The following is a 22,900-nucleotide window of genomic DNA, read 5'->3' as shown; positions in this document are numbered from 1 at the left end:
CGCACTTTGGCTCAAACGCTAACCCCAGCCTAAATCCTGACCTCGATCTCAGTGTGCTGGATGCCTCCACTGTCATCGCCACGGTGGCTCCGGGAGGCCCCTTCCGCGCTCACGTCCACCTTGAGCACACCACATCCCACTTAAGTTGTAGCGTTGTCATAGCAGAAGACATCACTGGCTCATGAGGAGGACATAGCCTCGGTCCCACAAACTTTGCTAACCTGCTCTGAAGCCGGCAGTGGCCCTGGCTGAGAAGAGGCCTGAGCCCAGATCCCCCTGCAGGGCACACAGGTCCTTTTATTATAGGCACTGTTTCTCCTGCCGGTCCCTAATAGGTCACGGGCTCTACTTCCATTCCTTGGAAACACCATGTTTCCTACACCTGTGCCTGTCCTCACCTCAGTCCCTCGGCCTGGCTCTCTCCCCACCTCACCTTCCTCACCTGTCAGAATCCTGCCTAGCCATCCAGTCCAACCCATGTCCCACTTCCTTTCTGTCCTGGCTACTCCGAAATTACCCATCGTTCCTCCCGCCTCCAGAACTCTACCCCACCTAACCCATGGCACTACAAGCCACCCTGTTTTATGCAAATATCTTCTGGGTGAAGTTCTGGGCAAAGGTTGAGAGGATGCTCCGTACAACTTGCCCTGGTGTGGTGCAAGTCATTTGTTAAGGAGCGGAATTTTTACTTAAATTCTGCCAACCCGGAGTTGCAAGTTACCCCATCCTGCCCACCCCAGCCCCCGGCCTCACAAAAGTCATGGCGGGGAGGAGCTGGGGAAGTTATGTCTGGGCCCTCACTCACCCTGCCTTGCCTCCAGCTTCCATGTGGTTGGCCAGCGTGACGTCATTAGACCAGACGTCGAACTGCCACTTCCTGAGACCAAGGACACCGCAGTGTACTCGCCCGCTGTGAATTCCCACGCGCATGTTCACGTTCACCCCTGTCACCTCCCGGACCAACCTGGGGATGGAGCAGGGGTAAGGCTAGGAGAGGGTCAGGGACCAGGCGCACAGAGTGGGGGTGAGGCTGGAAGGCACGGGGTCGGGGGTGTGACAGAAGGTGCAGGGGTCAAAGAGTCATTTCTCTCTGGTCCAGCCCAAACCCGGAGTCTGAGACTGTTTCACCTGATGTGGGTAGGGGCTGGGCCCTGGTACTCAGCGGCTCCAAGCAGGGAGGCGTCGCTTCCCGGTGTGGCCACAAGGGGGCACAGTGCCTCACACTCCAATCAGGACCCCACTGCCTCCCCAGGAAGGCACCTTGGGCCTTCGCTACCCTCAGTCAATTCAACTGTATTCTGAGGATGCAAATGCTGTTAGTGCCCACTTGAGCCAAACAGGGAAGTTAGAGCCGCTGCAAACCCCATTCGTGTAATGCTCAGAGTTGTGCCCATTGCTGCTTCTTGGATATTAATGGCATAATAAGCAAGGTGGTTAACTGACTGGGGAGGTTCCATGTGCTCGAAGCAACACCACTTCCCACCACAGGCACCACACCCAGGGCTGAGGGTGTCCCCGGGACATGGGGGACCCCTCTGTGGGCTGTAGAGTGTGACAGGAGCTATACTGCTCTGGGCATGAGTCTGAGGCCCGGGGTCTGCAGAAGAGGGTGCAGGAGCTCGGGGGGGCGGGGTACACGGTGTGTACTCTTTGGGGACCTGCATGCTCTCAGATACCCTGGGATAGGCCCACTAGCCAGTGGCAGGCCGGCAGCCTGACTTGGACCAGCCCTGGAGGCTTGCCCTCCTCCCCAGCAGCCAGGGAGTGGTGAACACCGGATGCAGGGCAGAGTTATGTCATTCATCATTTCACTTGTCCCTGCTGGAATGTGCCTTCCATCCACGGTGCCTCAGGACCCTTGCTCGGGTTGCTAGTATCTCATTCCACCTTTCTGGCTTAACTCCCGGGACACGTCCTGCATGAAGCCTCTCCTGGTCCTCCCAACGGAAACAAATGCCCCTCCTGGCCCCCATCTCAGTCTGCCCCCCCTCACCTGGTGCCGTCCGCTCTGCATGACTGGGCGGCGTACAAGGACACTCAGCAAACACTGCCCAAAGGGGCTCCGCCAAACCGAAGGGACCCGGCTGCCTTCCTGGACAGCTGCTCTGCCCCTGACCTTGTCCACAGCGGCTCTTCCTTTGCCCCTACCCAGGCTACTTCTGAAGCTCCAAGTTACTGAGCCTAAGTTTGGATTAGCTCCACATCTTTTCATAACCAGGGCTCCTTCTCTGGCCGGCAGTGACCGAGAATTGGCCAAAGATCCTTCTTGCTATTGCTCCCACGAAGGATGGATTTTCTTAAATGGGGACACCTGCATTTGCATCCACCTGGCATGTTGTATTACCCTGGGGAGATGTTTAACCTCCGTGCATCCAACCTCTCTCGCCGGGGAAGAAATGGGGCTGGGTGGCCATGGGCCCTGAGAGGCGAGGGAGGGAGGCACAGAGCACGGCATGATGGCCAGCTTGTCCTCCTTGCCTGCAGAGCTGGGGCCACACCTCCCACTGCTCCAGAGTCTGCAGCGCTCTCCCCTCCTATAGGAAAAGCTTTTCCCCTCCTCTGGGAAAAGCTTCCCAGGCCGCTGTGGGCAGAAGATGCCTAGGAGAAGGCTCTAAGCCGGGAGGCACAAATCAACCCTCCAACATCAGTTCCTCAGGCTGTGGGATGGTCCTCTCCCAGACAGGCACTTACGAGATGGCCTCAATCATGTCCATGCCCATCTCCACGCAGCAGTGGGCATGGTCAGCCCTCGCTTCCGGCAGCCCAGAAACACAGTAATAGCAATCGCCCAGGATCTTAATACGTAAACAGTGATTCTCCTGGAAAGCAAATTAATTTTAAAAATTAAAAATAGTAGGAAAGAGAAGTGGGAGGGGAAGAAACGGGAAGCAAACAGATTCACCCCATGCCTGGAATAACTTGCCTTTTAGGGCAGCGAGCACAGACAGATGCATGGCCCCGGCCCCAGGACAGGCTTATCAGGAGCCGAGGGGGGGATGGAGGCCCAGCTGAGCAGCCCTCAGGCATTCCAGCCTCCCCAGGCTCAGGAACTCACTTTTATGGTCACTGCTGAGACCCAAGAAGAGTGCAGTGGGTCCGATGTGGGAGCAAAGAGGGCAGACTTATCAATTCGAGGAAGGTCGCAGGTTGAGAGTCAGTGTCCCTGCTTCTACTCCCAGGCCCTGGAGAATGCTCTGACCCTTGGCCTAAGGCTCTATGAGAAGTTTTCTGATTCTCCTTCTTTTACAAAAAGGCTGAAGCAGGAATGAGACTTAACCAAAGCTTGCCTGCCCCTCAGCCTGTCTGAGATTTGACCAAACAGCACGCTGCTAACCAGCAAGCATGTGAGGACTAAGACCTCCCCACCCCCCAGAGCTGAAGTCCTGCCCACTGCTGCTCCTGAGGAGAGTAACCGGGCACAACGGGGGTCACCCAGCAGGTCACAACTGAGCCAGAACTAGGACTCGGATGGGATGTCACTAGTCACCAATTCTCAGCTCTCCAAGTCTGGCCACCAGAGGTTACTTCATGAAGTAGGACACTGGGACTCAAATGTCCGTGTGGCCTGGATTCTCATTTAAGGCCCGTCCAATGCCCGAGAGCCCAGCATATATCCAGTTCCCCTCATCCATGGTCAGGGGATAAAAACCACCAAGCCAGTGTGAGACCGCCATCTAATGCCCTTGGAGGCCCTGGCACCCCTCTGACCAGCACCAGCCTCTCATAAATAGTCTGATGGCAAAAGGAAACGAGTCCGCCTGCCGGTGGACATTGCAGTGGGCAGCCCTGACATAAAATAACTCAACAGAGGTCCGGGACATCACTCAAAGGCACAAAAGCTGGAGAGGATGACAGTATAAACAGGGACTGAATGAGTGAATATGTCACTTACCGTTCCATGGCCTGGAATGCTACTTCCAATTTGTCTGAACAGCACAGAGTCCTCTTTATGGAAGCCTCTGGGGGTTGGCACATAGCTGTCTGCAGGCCATTTGGGATTCAGACTCATTTTCTTACCACTCTGGCTGAGCTCCCCAAGAAAATGGCTCTACGGGCACTGAATCTGCCCCACCAAACAGAAATTCCTCAAGGGCCTGGGTAGCGTCACCTGCAGGCTTTCCCACGCGCTTCCTCAGGTGGAAGGCTCACTCCCTTGCTCCCTCATGATCAAGACACGTCCAACTGTGTGAGGTGTGAGGAAACACAGCCACAGTGTGTGCATCCGCCCTGCCCAGCAGGGCATATGCTGGCCCAGGGCCCGTCCCTGGGGCTCACAGGGCCTTGGCCATAGCGCTCTCCCTTGGGCGGCCCAGATGGAGCCAACCTTCTGGCTCTGGCACAGGCCCCGGGTGCCAGGGACAGCAGGGAGGGTGACTCACCGCAGCCAGCTTGTCAAAGCGGGCGAAGAGCTCGTTGAGGGTCATGACCAGCTCCTGGGCAGTGCACTGGGATGCCAGGCTGGTGAAGCCCTCGATGTCAGCAAACAGGATGCTGGGGAGACAGGTGGAGGAAGACCCCTGTGAGGGAGGAAGGACAGGGGACGCAGCTGCTGGACAGCAAGAGTCCTGGGGACGGGGGGCTCCAAATGGCTGCTGGGGAGGGCATCAAGGGGCCCTGGCCCTGGAGAGTCGAGGGAGCTGGCCTCTCCATGCTGCCCAGGAGACAACTTCTGCGCTCTCATCATGCCCTCACTCTCGCCCAGGATGGCGGTGGGGGTGGGGTTGGGCAGAGGCATATGAGGCCTGGGAGTGTGCATCTGCCTGAGTTACCAAAGACAGGGCCCTGCGCACCCCCACCCCCAGTTCTGTCCCCTCTTGGGCCTGCCCTATGTGACTCCTGAACAGCCCCTTCAAGGCAGCTGTGGCCTTTGATTCATGGGCTTAGAAAATGTTCCAGGCCCCAGTGTCAATCCCACTAAGGTCTCATTTCCCACTCCCACAGATAGGGTTTCGGGCCCAAGCCCTCTGTCCCTAGGGAGTCTCTAGAAGGGACAGACTAAAGAGGCTCAGGGAGGAGAGAGAGAGAGAGGAAGACACAGCCAGCAAACATGTCTGGAAGCCTCCAACTTGTCCCTGCCAGCAACGGCAGCCTCATCCCCAGGCACGGAGTCAAATGCAGCAGCCGGTCCCCACGGTGGTTATTGTGGGTCTTCTGTCTGTGTCTGTAGCTTGTGTTCTGGAGACCGAATCCATCTTCCTTTTCTTTCACAGCACACCACTAGAGGTGAGGCCCCAGGGCTGGAGTGTGGAAGGGCCCCTGGAGTTTTTTCTTTAAGTGAACACAGAAACGTAATAACCCTTATGTACGGAGATGCTCCCGGTGACCTGGCTCAGGGCTGGGAGCTTGCAGACTGTCTTCTCACCAAGTCCTCCAGGCAGCCCTGCAGCAAAGGCTTGGTGTCTCCTCCTCACAGATGAGGCGGCTGAGCCCCAGGGAAGAAGCTGCCGACAGCAGCATGGTGGGCTCCTTCTCTGAGGCCTGTGTTCTTCCCACTATACCACAAGGCTCCTGAGGCCCCAGATAGCCTTCCTTTTTAAAATGAGGAACGGAGAACAAGCATATTTTGTCATTCTATCTGGAAAATGTGTATTGGTGCATTAAGCCTGTCTTTCTATTGTGATGTTTGATACCTGGGGCCTCACTGACCCCAGGGAGCCTGTCAGTCCCAGGCCGGTCAGGTCTCAGAGACTGTCAACAGCTTGCCTTAACGTCCAGCGCCCCACAGCCCAGTTAGGCTCTCACGCTCAGGCCATGACTCTCTTGCCCTAATCACCCCAGGGATGGGTGCCAGACTCGGGACGGTCCCTGCACCACAGAGCCCACTGAAATGGTTCCAACTAGCCCATCCCAAGCCTGCTTACCCATTCCTTCCTGCAGAAACCGCAACAAAGTCTCATCCTCAAACCCCTCTCACTCTGCCTCCTGACCCGGCACTGCAGCACTTCCCCAGGGGCCCCCGCAGCATGGGGGCGACCTGCTCGCTTCTCCCAGGATGAATAACAATCTTTCCAATGGCAGTTGTCTCCTCACCTCTTTGCCTTCGCACATCTGGCTGGTAATAAAACCTGCCTTTTGAAACAACTGGACACTGTTCTGTGCCCTTTATGTGTATGAACTCACTTGAACACCACAACCACCTATGAGGACAATATCCCCCTTTTACAGGTGAGAAAATGGAGGAAAACAGAGAGGATGCATCCTGTGCCCAAGGCCACACAGGCAACCTGGCTTCACAGCCCAGGAGCTGAACCCATAAATATGAAGCTGTTGGCCCCAGAGCCATCTTAAGTAAATATGAGCGTAATTCAGGGGTCCGGCATTGTGAAAGGGGCAGAGGGAGCCGGAGGGGCTGGTACAGGTCACCACACATGGCGTCCGGGACTCAGCAAGGGGACACCCTCAGCGGCTGCCCGCCAGCCCACACGAGGGAAGGTGTAGACAGACGGGCCAAATGAGGGGAAAGAAGAAAAGCTGAGGAGGAGGAGTGGAGAGGAAAGACACTGCCCCGGCAGGTCACAGAACTCAGGGAAGCAGACACGCTGTTCCTCAGCAGGCAGCTAGGGAGGCGGGGGCACAGATGGTGCGAGGTGGTCGGAAGTCTCCAGCAGCCTTCGATGCCTGGGGTCTGACCAGGCAGATGGGCTCAGCAACCCCCTCCAAGGGGAGTACACGGGGAGCGCCTTGCGTCAGCATGCGTGGTAAGAGGAGCAGGGGAGGGAAGGCTGCCATGCCCCCGATGCTGATCTCAGCCCCCTAACTAACTAGAGCCCCCTCTCCACCCAGCTGCCACTTCTCCGCCGGTCAGTCTTGCAGGCAACTGGCCCGCTCCGCTCAGGAACAAGAGAAGGTCTCTCCCAGTCTGTGGAAAAGCGCCATCACATAGTTGTTCTGGAAATTCTTTAGCTCTCTAGAAATCAGAGCTTGTTCAGGTCGGGGTCAAGATCCACAGCTCCAGAGTTAAGAAACATTCACCGGGCTGGAGTCAGTATCTTGAATGCAAAGCCAGCAGATACCAGACTAAGTCTGGTAAGTCCAACACTACACAGCGTCAGCGGCCAGCTGTCAGTGGGCCATCCTGCCTCTGAGGCTCTGGGCAGAAGCCTTCCTTGCCTCTCCCTAGTTGCTGGTGGGGGGTGTCCACGCTTGGCATTGCGGGGCTGGCGGCTGTATTATTCCCATCTCGGCCTCTGACCTCCCGCGGGGCTGTCCCTGTGTATCCAGGTCTTCATGCAGCGTTTTCCTCTTCTTAGGAGGACACCCCTTATATTGGATTAGGGGCCCACCCTACTCTAGCATCTGAACCTGATTTCATCTGCAAAGACTCTATTTCCACATTCACAAGGACCAAGGGTCAGGACTTCAAACATATGTTTTAGGGGGACCCAGTTCAACCCAATGTTCTAATGTATGTTTGTTGAATGGAAGAGAATTGTCACCCTTTCAAAGCAAGCAAGAGGCAAGACCGGTCACTTCAGCAGCTCTTCCTTCAACCCCATGGGGCCTCTTGGAGTCCCAAGCTAAGTCACCTGAGACAGGAGCCTGTGGGGCCCAGGGCCTAGGTCCAGCACCATTCACGGGATGAACCGCAGAACAGTTACAGAGGCCATGTGTGGCTTCCCAGTCCATGCCAGGAGGCGTGGGAAACAACGGTGGTGTGTGAAGGGCCTCCGGGGGGGCGAGAGAGCCAGAGACCTCTCCAGCCTGCTGGGGTCTGCTCTTCACAACCCCTCCTGGAGGGGAGGAGTCGGGGGGGGCACAGGCTGCCGGCAGATAAGCTGGGGCGAGACGGAGCCACCTGCCCACTAGAGAGGAGTGGCTCGGAGCAGGGCTCAGCTCAGGTTGCTCCCTTGTGCAGAGGCTCCGACAGGGTCTCCAAGGTCTCAGCTCTGCAGCCCTGCGGCCTGTCCTACACATTCATGAAAATTCCGCCCCCTCCACATCCCCCCACCTCCGGTCAGAGGGAAGTCACACGCCTCTGCTATCGCCTCGGTGGAGGGTTTCCCTCCTCGGCTGTCACTCAGGAAGTGCCTGTGTTTTTGAGGTTTGCCCAGCTGCAGACGGTCTTTGCCCCGGCAAGATTTCCTGATCGGCTCTTGGGTGACCCTGAAGGCCATCTTCCAAGCATGCCGGGCCCAGAGAGGCAGCGAGGTCCTCCTCCATCCATTAGCTCCCACTTGAGAGCTCAGCTTTGCAATGTATTCAGGCTCTGGCAGTGGGGGCAGTGGGGGCAGAGGGAGCAGAGGGGTCAGTGGGCACGTGGAAGCCGGGCTGGCCCACTGTGGTGGCGCGCTCCTCCCTGAGCCCAGCCATCTGTCCCTTGCAGCCGCCCACCTTCTCCTCTGCAGGCCAGAGTGGCCAGGCCCCCAGGTGGCCCAGTGACCACAACAGGCCTTTCAGCATTCCACCGCAGCTCCACCCAGCTTCTCCACACGCGTTTTTGGGGAGGCACCTCTCCCTGCCATTGTTCCCTCTCACACCTGCAGGTGCTGTGATCTGACAAAGATGTTGGGGTCTGACCCTGCCCCTGAACAGAAGCCACACCCAGCAGCCCCTGGGGCACCCGGACACAGACTTCTCCTCACAGTCTGGGCGGAAGGCAGCACCGAGGACCTGCTTCTCGGACCTGCATTTCTCAGCACTGTACAAGGAGGGGACTCAAGAAATGCTGGGAGGCAAACCGTCTGTCGAGGCCAGCCCAGGGGGCGTGGGGGCCTGGGGAAACAGAGGTCATCGGGCAAGGGCAGGAAGGGAGTATTGCAAGGTCTCAGCCCAACTCTCAGGATCTGGGCCTAGCAGGAGCTGAAGGTTTTAGGGAAGCAGGGCAGGATGTGCCCTGGAGGTCCTAGGAGCATAGGCTGGGGAGGGGTCTACCCCTGCAGCGTGCCCTCTATGTGCTCCAAGCCATACAACCTGGGTCCAGGCCCCCAGTATGATAAAGGAGGAGCGGTGGGTCACTGGCACACACTTGGTGAACGGTGCAGTCAGGCTGCTCACACCAACATCTGGCTGACGACGGACACCAGATGACTGGGCATTTTCCAAGGGAGGTGTGAAACAATTAGAGCAGGGCATCTGGACAAGGAGCAGTCAGAGAACCTTCTGAGGAACAGGCTGGGAGAGGCAAAGGGGAGAGGCCACAGAGAGAACACTGAACACACTGGATATGGGTACACATTCCCCCCTGGACAACCATGCCCCCTCCACTCTCGCGGCAACGGGCCACCTTCCTTCTGAAAGCTGAAGGGCCCTGTGACTGGCTTGACTCTCGGGATTGGATCCAGCGGGTCTGGGGTCCACATATGTCCTGGAATCCTTCTTACCAGCCTCGGGGCCTCCTGCAGACCCTATTCCAACCCCTGATCCCCTGGTCCTGTTTCTGCCTACCAAATCCTACTCTCACCGCCCAGACAGTGGACCTCCCATCGCACTTACAGACTTTGTGTTCAGAAAGCCTTGCAAGAGCTGGGGAAATGTGGCCCACAGGAGAAGCCCACAAAGGGTAAGGGGTTGCACCAAGACTGAGCAGTAGTCAGTGACCTCTCAGTGATGAGCTCGTGGTGCTTTCTACTGTCTTCTCTGTATTGTTAGTTCCTAATTTTCTACAAAGAAAACACATCCTTTGTAGAACAAGAAAGGCTGGAAACTAATTACGTTCTTCTAAGATCTGATTCTAACCCTTCCATCTCCATGATGTCTTTTCTGACCTACCCAACCCAGGATAATTCTCCTTATTCTGAATTCTTACTAGGCTCAGAATTTCCAAGGCCTAGCCTGACACATTCAACGGGTCAGTGTCTCTTCACCTTAACTTCTCTGCCTTCCCCTCTACCCCCAAGGCCCCCAATTTTGAATCCAAAGAGCTAAAATAATAAGTCCTAGCTGGCTGCCAGCTCCATTCCCCACTGATCCCCATTCCGTGTCCAAGGACGAACTCGGGTCTCTTGTGAAGACCCACGTCCATGCAAGGAAGTGAAGAAACCACCTCGGGCAAGGTGGAGAGGCGAAATGGCCAGTCGCTATGGAAAACACTGTGGACTCCCTTAAAAAATTAGAATGTAGCAATTTCTCTTCTAGGTATACATCCAAAAGAACTGAAAGGAGGGACTCAAGGAGGGACCTGGGCACCCATGTTCACAGCAGAATCATTCGCAATAGCCCAGTTCGGCGGATGAATGGATGAACAAGCTGTGGCGTACACACACCACGGAGTACTAGGCGGAGAAAAGGAAGGAAATCCCGGCCCACACTACCACATGGACGAGCCTTGGCCACGTTATGCTGACTGAAATAAGCCCGCCACAAAAGAACATGTACTGTAGGATTCCACGGCCATGAGGTACCTGGAGTCGTCAAAGTCACAGGCACAGTGGGGAAGGGTGGTTGCCAGGGGCCGGGGGTTGGGAGGGGAGGAATGAGGAGTCGTTTCACAGGGACAGGGTCTCGGTTTTGCAAGGTGAAAAAAATTCTGGAGACAGATGGTGATGGTGGTTGCACAATGATGGGAAAGGTCAAAATGGCCTGTTTTATATCATGTCTATTTAATCACAAGTAAGATAATGGATTAACTGGTTGTTTAAGAGGAAAGCTCTGCCCCCAGGGTCTTCCCCAGTGGGACCGGATGGGTTATGAGGCTGCTGTTCCCACTGCACTGGGCATGGCCCGACCTCACTGCTGAGGGCTGGACAGTCCCTGAGGGGCAACCACCGTATCTTTTCTATCTATTCCTAGTCACACGTGGCAAAGAGGGGCAGCACAATAAATGTGGGATGAATGAGATAATAATATAAAGGCCACTTGTGTCTATAATTGGTATAGCGTAGAGCTCAGAATACTTTTCTTAGTATCAGGTTGGAGACAGGAATGCTAGGCTTACGGACCATCCCTTATGTGGTCGGTTCCCGGGAATGTGACTGGAGGTAAATATTTTTCCTCTCTGCCCCCAGGGTGCACAATCCACCCACAGGTATCTGAGCATCGCGGATGCTGTCGTGAGGCCATTATAATTCAGAGCCGCACCGCAGCTGAGCCAGACTCCAGAACGACCTGGGGAACACAGCCAAGTCCTTGAAGGAGACGGGAGAGATGATAACCTTAAAAGGGGGAGGTTCGGGGTGCCTGGGTGGCTCAGTGGGTTAAAGCCTCTGCCTTCGGCTCAGGTCATGATCCCAGCGTCCTGGGATCGAGCCCCATATCGGGCTCTCTGCTCCGTGGGGAGCCTGCTTCCTCCTCTCTCTGCCTGCCTCTCTGCCTACTTGTGATCTCTGTCTGTCGAATAAATAAATAAAAAATCTTTAAAAAAAAAAAAAAACAGGGGGAGGTTCAGGAGAGGCTGGGGAGAGAAGGTAAGAAGGGGGGAGGAGGGAGGAGAGGGAGCCCTCCCCAGGCCCCTCCACACCCCCCACAGTTACCTCATTTCCACCCCTGAGTTCCAGCTCTTCGGCCAGGCCCCCTGAGAATGAGGCTGTGAGTCCAGGCAATGAACCAAGACCCGCACTCCATAGAGAACCCCTCCAGGGGTCCAAACAGAGGAAGCCAGGTGAGGACCAACGCCCCCTGGAGGAGCCGGCTCTCCAGCCCGCCCCACCACCTACAACCTCTAAAACTGCAGGGCTCCGCGTGAGGACATGTCATTCAGGTGCCAAGCTGCCTCTCTCAGTTCGGACCCATAGGGCAGTAGCACATCCTTCAGTAGCCTCTCAGGGCTGGCTTGAACGTTCCCTGCCCCCTGAAACCTTTGAGGTATTGGTCACCTGACCTTGACTCTCACCGCATACCCTGCTCCGCCTCCAGAGGGCAGACAGTCTGCAGCTACCTCTCAGGTGGGGGGCCTGGCAGCGGCTTTCCATACTCTCCCTCATCTCCCCTCCCAGCACCCCGCGAGGAGTGAGTCCTAGGGCCCTCTCTTAGGGGCTCTGTTCCTTTATGGCTTTTATCCTAACAGAAAAATTGAGTGGTAAGTTTTGTAACACCTATATATGCTCGTAAGAATGCAAAGCCCTACCCCCATTCCTTAGGTGATTCATTCCCAACTTACTGATTGACCTGTTGTTTACAGTATGTCTTCCTCAAGAGAAAGCAAGCTTCCCAACATCGGAGACAGTGTCCCTCTTAATTCCCATTTCAATCCCTGCCTCTGTAGCTAAGTGTCCCACCAGTGGAAGCACAGGAAAGCAGCCACTGAATGGATGAGTGAGGGGACATCACCATCTCCATGTCACAGATGAGGCACCTGAGGCTCGGGTTAGGTGACTTGCCTGAGTTCCCACAGCCAATACGTGGCAGAGAGGGGTGTGACTCAGGCTGCTCAACACTGACATTCATCTTGCTCCACAACAGTGACATCTTGGCAAGGGTCCCCTGGTGACAGCTGGGTACTGGCAGCATCTGTAAGTTAACTGTGACCCACGGGAATGTGTTACGTGCTTCTAGGGCAAGCCCCTTCCTCCCACTTCAGTGCCCTCCTCCCAGACAGAGGAGGAGGCCTCTGGCATGCTGGAGGCTTTTGTCCCAGGAATGCGGGGATAGCGCAGCCTCTCTCTGACCTTCACACTGCCCTGGCTGCAGGAGAGGCAGGTGTCTGGGGGGAGAGGACTGGGAGGAGGGCCCTCAAGCCACAGGTCTGACACCCCAGCCACAGGCCCTGGTCCCAGCTGCCCTGTCCAGCCAGAAGGGCTAAAACATCTCCATCTGTCACTACATATCAGACAGGAAAGCCTGGGGACTCGGCGGGGGGGGGGGGGGGGGGGTGTCTCTAAAGGTTCCTGGGCCCCTGGCCCACCTCAGTGCATTGCCAGTGGCGGCTCAGCACCAAAGCATCTGACAGGTTCCTGGCAGGTCCCAGGGGCAGTTTTCTATCGGGCACCAGGAAAGGGGGAGGCCACAAAGAGCAGTGGGGGTCTGCTGTCACCCCTCCCTGCCCAGGCCAGACTCTCCCCACCCATTAGTCTCCTGCCCTTCCGCAGATCCAAGCCCAGTCTGTCACACCACAGGGCTGATTTATTTTTCTTGTGGCCTTGTTCTCGGTGGGGGCTAGAGAGCAGCATGTCATCACCCTCTCTAAATATTATAACTCCGCAGAGAATTGACAAACGTGACTCATCACCCTTCCACGCTCCAGCTAGAGAATCCCCAGGCCTTGCTTTGTTGATAGGAGTGTGATAATCATCACAATAATAGCAGTAACGACGATAATCACTGCTCCCAATTACCGAACACGTGGCCAGGGCCAGACACAGCGCTAAGCACTTCCCTCACACGCTTTCATCCGCTCTCCACAACCCTGCTAAGTCAGTATCCTTCCCGTCCCATCAAGAAGAGGAGGAGACTGGGGGCACCTGGGTGGCTCAGTGGGTTAAGCCTCTGCCTTCGGCTCAGGTCATGATCTTGGGGTCCTGGGATCGAGCCCCATATCGGGCTCTCTGCTCGGCGGGGAGCCTGCTTCCCCCTCTCTCTCTGCCTGCCTCTCCGCCTACTTGTGATCTCTCTCTCTCCCCGTCAAAAAAAAAAAAAAAAAAACTTAAAAAAGAAGAGGAGGAGACTGAAGTTCAGAGTATCAAGGCCCACCACTTGCTCTGCTCACATGGCCAGGGGACAGCAGAGCCCGACTAACCCCGGGCCCCAGACCTCATCACCCCACCTCAAGCCCAGCCCCAGGGTGTGTTTCTATACCTTGATGTTATCCCTCCACCCACTACTCAGCCCCGCACCCAAGTCAGAGACTGAGCGTGCGATGTGTTTCCGTCAAGACCTGCGGCCACAGCTGCTCACAGAACAGGAACGGCTCCCACGGGCTATTTGCATATGATTGCTCATGGCTGGGCTATGGTGTGTACCAACCACAACCAGCCTGGCAATTTCAGAGTCAGAATTATGTCCATCCCTATGAAAAGGGTAGCGTCTTGATTTTTCTCCCCTTTTATCTGACAGCTGCCATTGATCCTTAGCACGTCTAAAAACAGAAATACCCCCTTGGGGACTTGGGGGGGTCTGGTTCTTGCCACGTGGACACTCAGGCCACTCTGTGATTAGGGTATTATTCTTTTCTTTACCCAAAGTCACAGCATCCCTGGGAGTGGAAAGATAAGGGGATGTCTCTCCAGGAGCGGGTGACTCCTTATGGTGGCAGAAGAGGCCCAAGTCAGCCCCTCTGCCTCAACCACCTTGCTGGAGAGCTGGGGGCCCAAAGCAACGGAGGGGCAGGAGACAGAGGGGTGAGAAGGCCAGGTGCGGGGCAGAGATGCAGAAGTGGACAGATGTGCTAGCCTAGCCAGGCTGAGAACCTACACCCTGCCTGCCACGCTGTTTCTGAGCTGGGAATTTTCTGCATTCCCTACGTGTTTGACATCATACTTTAGCGGAGTCGGCCAGATGCTCTGCCGAGCTGAGAACAATCAAGAAAAGCACCTTTTGTCCGTGCTGTGCTTGGAACAATGCCAGGGCCCGTGAGGCCGTGAAGACGGGACTGAGAGAGAATATCCCAGAAGCGGGTAGCTCAGGGGTTCCTGTGTGTCGGCTCCCACCTGAACTTTGGGCCTCCAGGATGTGTTCTAACAGGGAAGGCTATTTCTCTAAGTGTCCTAGAGTCCCCCAGATTTCAGGGGTTGCTAAACAGGAAAGGCCCCTGGTGGGTCCATAGTGTCTGTTCTGTCTCTCTCTCTCTTTTTCTCTCTCTCTAGAAGCCAAACGTCTCTCCAGAGTCTCCCCTTGGCCGGAGACTCCCCGAGATTCCTTCCCACAAATCCTCATACACACTCCTTTCTCCTGGGCATGTAAAAAATACCTAGTAAGACTAGGTAAGAATTCTGATACCGAAAAGTTTCCTGGGGGCAGCTGTCCCACTTAACCAGCTCTAGGATCTTAGACAAATTAATCTCTATGCCTCAGTTTCCTGCAAAATAGAGATAATAGTAGCACCGACTTCTTATATGTATGCTGTGGACTCGGCAAATGTTTGAAAGTAGTCAGAAGAGTGCTGGGTTAAAGGAGGCACTAGATGAGTATGACTGTTGTTGTGAGCAATTTTTCTGCCTTATGGGGGCAGAGAGGGGTATGAGAAGAAGTGGGGAACCAACATGTCAGCATGACCTGCCTAATCCCAGGCCCTATTCTCTCTTGAGCTCGGCTCAGAGGAGCCCCTCGGAACGCCTCCTGGGCAGGCATGGGGACTCGGCCTGCAGCAGCCTTCTTCCCACCGCTGGCGACGCTCTCCCTGCCTGACAGTGAACACGTGTGGGCTTCGGGGGGATCAGGGTACCCCAAAAACTGAGGACACGAGTGTTGTTCAGGTAACCTCTTTCTCCCAAAGGCTTAGCATCTCTTTTGGAAGATGGATACAGGACACAAGGGCAACCAACAGTCTCAGATTCTGGGGTACGCTTGGCAACTGAGCAATTGCGCCTGAAATTCTGATGATTTCTACATGAAAACGGTGCCCTCCCCACCCCTGCAGCCATCAGCCTTACCTTGAGTGCACGTTTATCAGCGTGTGCGTGTAGGTGTGTGCACCATTATTCATTTTATTCCATTTAATCCCTTTATGAAAATTCAGCCCATGTCTCCAGAGGGTTCCCTCTACACCAGCCTTGGAATATTTGTGGGTCCAAGGAAAACCTGCCCAGGGAGAGAGTCATTCTCTTAAGGCAGCCTCAGCAGCTCCTTTTCTGGGCCTGTGGGATGATTCCTGGGCTCTCCAGGAAGCCACGCTGCAGGAAGGCCACTGAGCCGCTCCCCGTCCCCACGGAACTCCGAAGCAGACTGTGCACTCTATTGGGCTGTATCTGTTTACACGGGCCTGCCGTCAGCAGCCTCCCTCTAGAGAAGCGGCGAATGTGCAGTAAAAGGGGCATGGGCTCCGGGGCAGGCTGACCAGAATGCACCGCCTTTTACCATTCCTGGCTGAGTGACCCTGGACGAGGGTCTTATCTGTTCTGAGCTCAATCTCTAAGCGAGGGATGCTGATAAGGGAGCCCACCTTGCAGCATGGTCAGGAGGACTGGCAATGAGGTACGTACGTAATGCCTGTCACACACCGGCTCAGTAGGAATGGAAGCTGCTAGATGATGATGAAAATGGAGATGATAATAGCAACATGCAGGTCCCAAGCTGGCTTTCTGTCGCCCTTGTTAGGCTAAGAGTTTCCCCGAAAGCTGGTGCTACTGCTTTTTCTTTTCTCCTCCTTCCTTCCCTAGCTTCTCCCTGGGGCCTCCCCTTAATAATTCATCTCATCAACCTCAAGGGTGCCACGTGGCTGGGGCACCCCAGACAATGCACCCCAAAGCCAAGGACCATGCAGTCAGATCAGCCACAGACCTCCCTTGGAAGGGCAGAAAGTGGGGATGTTACCTCCCTGGAGATCAGTCCTCCCACCCTGCCCTCGCCCCCCAGCCTCATTCCTACCTCACATTGTCATGTTTCTGGATGTAAATCTTATGGAACATCATATCCTCCTGCTTGGCATTGATGTCTGCTTTCATCTCCATGGCAACATGACGGGGCAGGACAGACAGCAGGAGCCGCTCCTGGGGAGGGAAGCACATGCTTTCATCACAGCTCCCTCCGCCTGCCTGGCGGTCCCCTTCCCTCCCCAGGCCAACTCCTCAGCGCCTGGGCCCCCCCACCCACAGGACCCTGGAGAACCCCTCAGGCTGGCGTGAAATTCAAGGAGCGAACACTCATGTGGGGGTGAGGCCAGCGTGATGCCTCAGGGCTACTTGGACTCTTCTCCCTGGAAGACCACCCGGGTGTTCTGTGCAGGTACTTGGGGAAGAGCACACCTGGTGAACCAGTACTGAGGCCCCTGGAATCCTGGATGTCACCTAAGACCATGTGTGACCACGGGCAAATGACTGAACCTCTCTGAGCCTCAGCTTTCCCATCTATAAATAGGGAGGGGGCTGCTGAGAGCATGACATGAGATTCACTCAATTAGTCATCAAACACATACTGAGCTCCAACCATGTTCTGGGCACCGTGCTGGTGTCCCTGAGTTATGACTGTGGGAGAGGCAAGGTTTCTCCTCCGCAAAGTTCCCAGTCTTGTGGGGTTACGCAGTACTACGGGGCACTGCACAGGGGTAGCTGACCCAGGCTGGAGGGAATGGGGTGGCCAGAGAGGGCTTCATGGGGACCAGAAGGATGAGGTTGGGGTGCTCCATTTCCACGTCGGGGATAGTACCGGGGGAGGGGGAAAACACACGGACTCTGAGAACCTGAGAGAAGCTAAGACCTGTCGAAGAGGAGGTGGGAGAGTAGTAGGGAGAGGGGCCAGGAGCACGCTGTTGAGGGGAGGGTCCCAACTTTACCTCCCTTACACGTTCTCCTCCAGTCCCGCCTGCTGTGAGAGGTCCAGCAGCCTCAGGAATGGGCGACCTCTCCCTGTGCCCCGACAGCCCACTACTCATGCCAGGTGCGCTGCTAGCCTAGCTCACGGACTTCTCCCACCTGGGGCCCTTCACCCCGGCTGTCCAAGCCCTCCTCATTCTCCCATCACTCGCCCCTGGATGCTGGGCCCCCGCCTTGTGTGGCCCTAAGACTCTGCTCTTGTTCCTGCATCTTTCTGGTTTCTCTCCCTCCTCCTGCCCCCCACACAGCACATCCGCGCCTCTCTCCTCTTTCTGCTCACTCTCACCCCTCCGAGCATGGTTTCCACCAGCTCCTCTGCCCACCACCCCCTGCCCCCTAGACCTTGTCCAGGCTCCGTCTCTCCAGCTGCCTGCTCGATGACTGGCTACTGCAACCTTGACGCCGCACCCAAAACCACCTCCCCTTCCCAGGTTTCTTTTCCCCAGTGGCTCTTCAAGTTCCTGCCTTTGTCTGCGTCACCCCCCGCCCCATCCTCCTGGTCAGAAGGTCAACACCCCGCCCACATAACTGCTTTTACTCTTCGGAACTTTCCCTCTGAGATTCATCCCTGTCCCCTTGGCCCCAGGCGATGTCCAGCTCTGGCCAAGTCCTGTGGGTGTGGGCTCTCGGCCTTCCTGTTCCACGGCCCCCTCCACTGCCTGCACATAGTTCTCTCACCCAGCTGTGGGATTCTGGCCATCCCATCCCAGACAGACGGCCCCGGCCCCACCGTAGCCCTCCTCGCTCCCTGTATGGCCCCAGTCTCTCCAGCACACTGCCTTTGTCATGCCACTCCCCAGCTCAAAGCCTCCAAAGCTTCCCTGGGTTCCACCACACACATCAAATGTGCATTCTTCTGGACCCAATGAACCCACGCCTCTTTATTTTCCACTACAACCCCATTCTACCTGCCCCCTTTCCCGTGCCTGGCCTGCTCCCATCAACCCAGGCCTGGCTGCCATTCGTATCCTTCTGAAGCCCCTCTACCATCCCAGCCTGGCTCTCGCAGGTCTCGGCAACCTTCAGGTCCCTCCCAGGCCACCAGGGCAGTCCCTGCAGCAGCTTCTGCATCCCAGCTTGCTGCCTCTACTCCACCATCCACACTGCAAGCCAGTGAGTGATCTTTCTAAAACATACACCTGACCCCATCACTGCCCTGCGTAAAACCCTCCTGTGCTTCCTGAAGCTTCCAGAACCAGTCCATAAGCCCAGCCTGGCCCGAAGGTTTCCATGACCTGGCTCCCCTTTACCCCTCCCTGGGCCCAGCACACAGAGCTCTGTTCCAGATACAGTGAACCACGGGCTGCTTTCCAAGCTCCTGGCAGTGTTTCCTTGCCTTTGCACACAAGCTCATCTAGAATCTCCATCCTCATATATGCAGGGACCCTCCTTCCGGGCTCCCCGTTTCCCGTGGGGAGGGTCCCGGCTCTGGCAGAGGCATCCCCTACCACTCAGGGTCTTCCCTCCAAGTCCCTGATCGCTCAGCGTGTCATGGTCTGTTAACGGGGTCTCCCTGCAGCGCATGCAGTGAGACAGCCCTGAGGACGGAGCTGGGTCGCGCTCAGCTCCACAAGTGACAGCCTTGGGCCTGGAAAACACTGGTAATGCATTGAAGGTGCTCACTGATGCTCTTGGTCGCCCTGAGCATCAGTGGACATGGCCTTCAACGGCTATTCACTGAACTCTCAGTAAGCAGTTCCTGGTGACAGACACACAAACTAAAGGACAATTCTGCGGAAATACAGTGCAGCTGGGGGAAGGGGTGCTCTCTATAGTTATATCTTGGAGAGACCTTCCCACATTTCTAACCACTTCTGGGTCTGAGGGTCCGGGCATGGGTGCAGGGATGGGTGCGGAGTCCCACCATCAGGGGGCACCTCGGAGTGCCACACCAAGGACCCAAAGAGCAGCACCTTCTGCAGAGCAGCACCTTCTGCAGAGGGTGGGGGAGGCCCCAGAGCTGCTGGGCTCTGGCTGGGTGAGGAGTGCCTGTCCCCAGGAAGCACTCCTCCCCTCCCTGCTCTCTTGGCTCAGAACATGGTAAAGCAAATGGATTTTCTCCCCCAAATCCCTGTGGGTTTGCTGGAATGTCTAGCCTGTCCAGGGCCAGTGCAAATCAGCTGTGATGAGCTGTAAAATACGCATTTTACTGGAGAAAGAACAAGGCTCAGGAGTGACAGGGGACACGACAGGGGATACTCCCTGACACAAAAAGGGAAGGAAGGCACCCCGATCTCAGATGAGCGATACCAGGGCCTGAACTGGGACAAGAGGGGTCTCCTGAGGCATGGAGGAGCTCAGGGTAGGAGGCAGAAGAGCGGCAAGCTTGTCAAAGAAAGACAGGGACACCACCAAGCATGGGGTTCATTCAAGAGCCAGACCAGGAGTTCAGACAGGGCTGAAAGAATGCCTGGGGTGAGCCAGGCCTCCGACTGGACAGCATGAGCTGGGGACTGGCAAGACTCAACGGCCAGAGCAGCAGGGCTGGACGGGAAGCAGGGACAGGCCAGGCGGCTGCTGAGGCAAGGTGGGGGAGGGGTGCAGTGCTAGAGAGACACTGCAGAGCCTCACACCTTTACTCAGCCATTTGGACTTGGCCAGCCCGTGTCACATAACTCCTCGGGAGGCATCCAGATGGAGTCAGAGACCCTCTCACACTGGGGTCAGACTGCTGTGCACTTGGGGTATCCCCAGCATGCCCTCTGGGCAAGCCACACCTAGTCCGAGTCCAGTCAGGACCCCGTCACCCTGCTGACCTGCCCACACTCTCCCTGGGGTCACACAGCCCCACTTCAGGGGCTTCTGTGAGCTCTTCAGCTCCGTCATGTCCCAGAGTCCCCGGACCGCATGTGGTTCACATGCAGGAGAGGGCACAATAGTCCTGAGCCCCAAACAGGATGCCGGGCAGCTGGTGGGGGGGCACCCTGACACAGCCCTCAGTCCTTGCCCAGCCCCTACCCAAGAGAGCACGCAGGGCCAGCTCCCTCGGCCCCAGCCCTCTGAGTCTGTGGCCCGTGTGAATGGCTTCCTTCCCAGCCCAAACCTTTTCTGAGAGTGAGGTTTAGGGTGAGACAAGGTCCATCGTCCTTTCTCTGAACCAACCAAACCCCAGAACTCAGCATAGAGAAAGTGCCTAGTGAGGGTGTCCCAGGGGCTGACTGATCCACCTCCTCTCCTCTCTCCCAGGGAGCACCTTAATCCCAGATGGGAACACTAAAGCTCTCAGTGCTCCCACTCATCAGCACTGGGGAGGGGGCAGAGCCCACTCTGGTGCCCAGGGCCTGGGTGATTTGGCTTGTTTGCAGCCCACAGGTGGATGCTGAGGAGGCAATAGGCAAATTCTGAGGTAGAGTTTTCTCCAAAGTCTCCATAAAGCATTCCCACAGAGCCAGAAATGCTAGGCTCCCTCCAGGGAAAACATTCACTTCTGGCTGGGCCCCTGCCCAGGGAAGTAGGGCTGGGCAGCTCCAAGGAGCACAGTTGGTAGGGAGACAGGCAGCTAAGCTGAGGCAGGTCTGGGGCCTCTGCTCCCTGTAGCCACACAAGGACAGGAGGGCCTCACCTGTTGCTGATTCTCCCGTTGTGAGTGGAGTCGTGCCTGGATGCACTCCCGGGTCTCCTGGAAGGCCTGTCTCTGGGAGACCTCAGCCGGATAGTGGGTGCAGACACCCACGATGTTGGTGCAGGAGAAAATGAGGACATTGGAGACAAGCTGCAGAGGGAGAGATGAAGACACGGAGCTCAGGCCCAGAGCAGGCACCAGTCACGGGAGCCCCAACCCTAATCCTCCAGCCCCAAAGCGTGGAGCTCCCAGCTTCCACGTTAGTGCACACGCACAAACACACACACCTACCTACCTGTGAGTTAACCAATGCCAAGGACACTCAGCCATGGCTGGCCACAGGGAGTAGCCGTGCATCATAGGGCAGGCTCTCTGACTTCCCCGAAGCCCAAAGCTTGGCTGGCCTGTGACAGGTGACAGGCTGTGGCCCTAAGTAACTGAGTCTCTGAATAATCATACTGTACGTGCCCATAGCCCCAGCGATGAAAAGTTCAGCTTATCGGTAATGCTATGAGGGAGCTGTGTATATGCTGGGGCTGGCAGGGGCATTGCAAAGAAGGTTCCATAAGGGTCACAGGATTTCATGTTTTGGAAGTGCGATAGAGTCCAGCATAGGACAAAGGGCTGCGCATTTGCAGAGAAGCCTAAGATGGTTATTTTTATATTAGTTTACTATTCCCCAGGATCAACTGCAGAGAAGCAAGCAGTGCTGGCTACCCATGAGATACCCAGCACTGCGCTGACTCCTCTGGGGACTGAGAGAAGGAGAGGATCCCTGGCCAGCAGGGGTCAGTGTCAACAGTGGGTCCCCTCTCCTCTTCCTGGGCTTCCATTCCTTCTCTGCACCAGTTGGCGAGCAGCCACCATTGCCCTCTGCTCCGCACTCATGCCCTTCTCTGTGCTGACGGAGATATGTGTGTGGAAAAATACTACTGCCCCTCAGGTCGCAGAGACAAGGTTGGAATTCTTCGGAAAGAAGTATTTACTGAAAAGCTAAGGGAAAACAGAACACAACACTACACACCCCACAAAAGCAAGTTTACACAGCACATTTCAGATCCTGGCAAAGGTGCTGTTGAGACAAACTTCTTGGCAGGTGTAGCTCCTGGGGTATCTGGGTAAACTTACACTGGTCCTACCCTTGCCTTAGGCCACATAGGACAGAAGCCACGCAAAGATGTTCAGGCTTCCCCAGACCCATAACTCCCTCCCAAAACTTAATTCCACGACAGAAGAGAACCCTGATTGGCCCCTGGCACCTTCTGTTCTTTCTCCTGAAGCTTTCTGGGAGTTCAGCACCTGACTGTGACATGGTAGACAGCCTCCCTCCACCCTTCTTCCAGGGGCCTCTTTGTCTCTGGAACCTAGAAGTCCTGTCCTGCACTCAGGTCTGTGTTTCGCCTGAAGGTTTTCTCCAGCCCAGCTTTGATGTATGCTGACTCTGCCCAGGGTCCTGGGCCAGCCTAGGCCTGGAGGCCATGTGGGCCCCATGCTGGATGTGGTGCCATGTTTCCTTGGAAATATCCTATACCATGACTGTCCCAATCCATCAATAGAAAGAGACTTTGTCTTTCCCATCCCAAAGTCTTGTTCTCTCCTTGGTTGCACAATAAATCCTGGTTTCCTAGCTGAAGGACACTGTAAGGTCCTTCAGCTGAGCACCTCCTGGATACCTTCCAGATGCTTCCTGGATGTGCCTTTGGGGAAGGGGCAAACTGATTACCAGCTCCACCAACTCTGATGATGACTCATAACTCCCCCAAACTCCACCCCAACCCATCCACCTCAGAACTTCCTTTCATGTAAAAACATGGCAGAGAAAACACAACCTACTCATCACAAGGAAAGAAAACCCCTGCTCTACGAAGCTTACAATCCAGGTGAAGAGGTAAGTGGTCAAGACTGACAAAGAACTGGCGACAAGAAGCAGAAACAGCCTCACACCAAGGAAGAAAGAAAGGAGAAGATCATGGGGAGGCAAGAGGAGAACCCCTGGGCA

General features: G+C 56.0%; 1 protein-coding gene across 1 annotated transcript in view; it reads right to left on the bottom strand.

Moving 5' to 3' along the window:
• ADCY5 (adenylate cyclase 5) overlaps positions 1-22,900 on the bottom strand; it is a gene marked incomplete at its 5' end in the record, with an annotated part of 147,012 nt that overhangs the window by 41,340 nt on the left and 82,772 nt on the right. Inside the window, 5 exons of the mRNA XM_080809387.1 lie at positions 806-964; positions 2,692-2,819; positions 4,380-4,491; positions 16,396-16,517; positions 20,902-21,051. Of these exons, the coding sequence (XP_080665513.1) occupies positions 806-964; positions 2,692-2,819; positions 4,380-4,491; positions 16,396-16,517; positions 20,902-21,051 (671 nt within the window). The remainder of the gene's footprint in view (positions 1-805; positions 965-2,691; positions 2,820-4,379; positions 4,492-16,395; positions 16,518-20,901; positions 21,052-22,900) is intronic.

Source organism: Martes martes, assembly GCF_963455335.1.
Source record: "Martes martes genome assembly, chromosome: 1".
Taxonomy (NCBI): Eukaryota; Metazoa; Chordata; class Mammalia; order Carnivora; family Mustelidae; genus Martes; species Martes martes.
The sequence above is the reverse complement of the archived record's forward strand: the minus strand, read 5'-3'. Positions and strand labels throughout refer to the sequence as shown.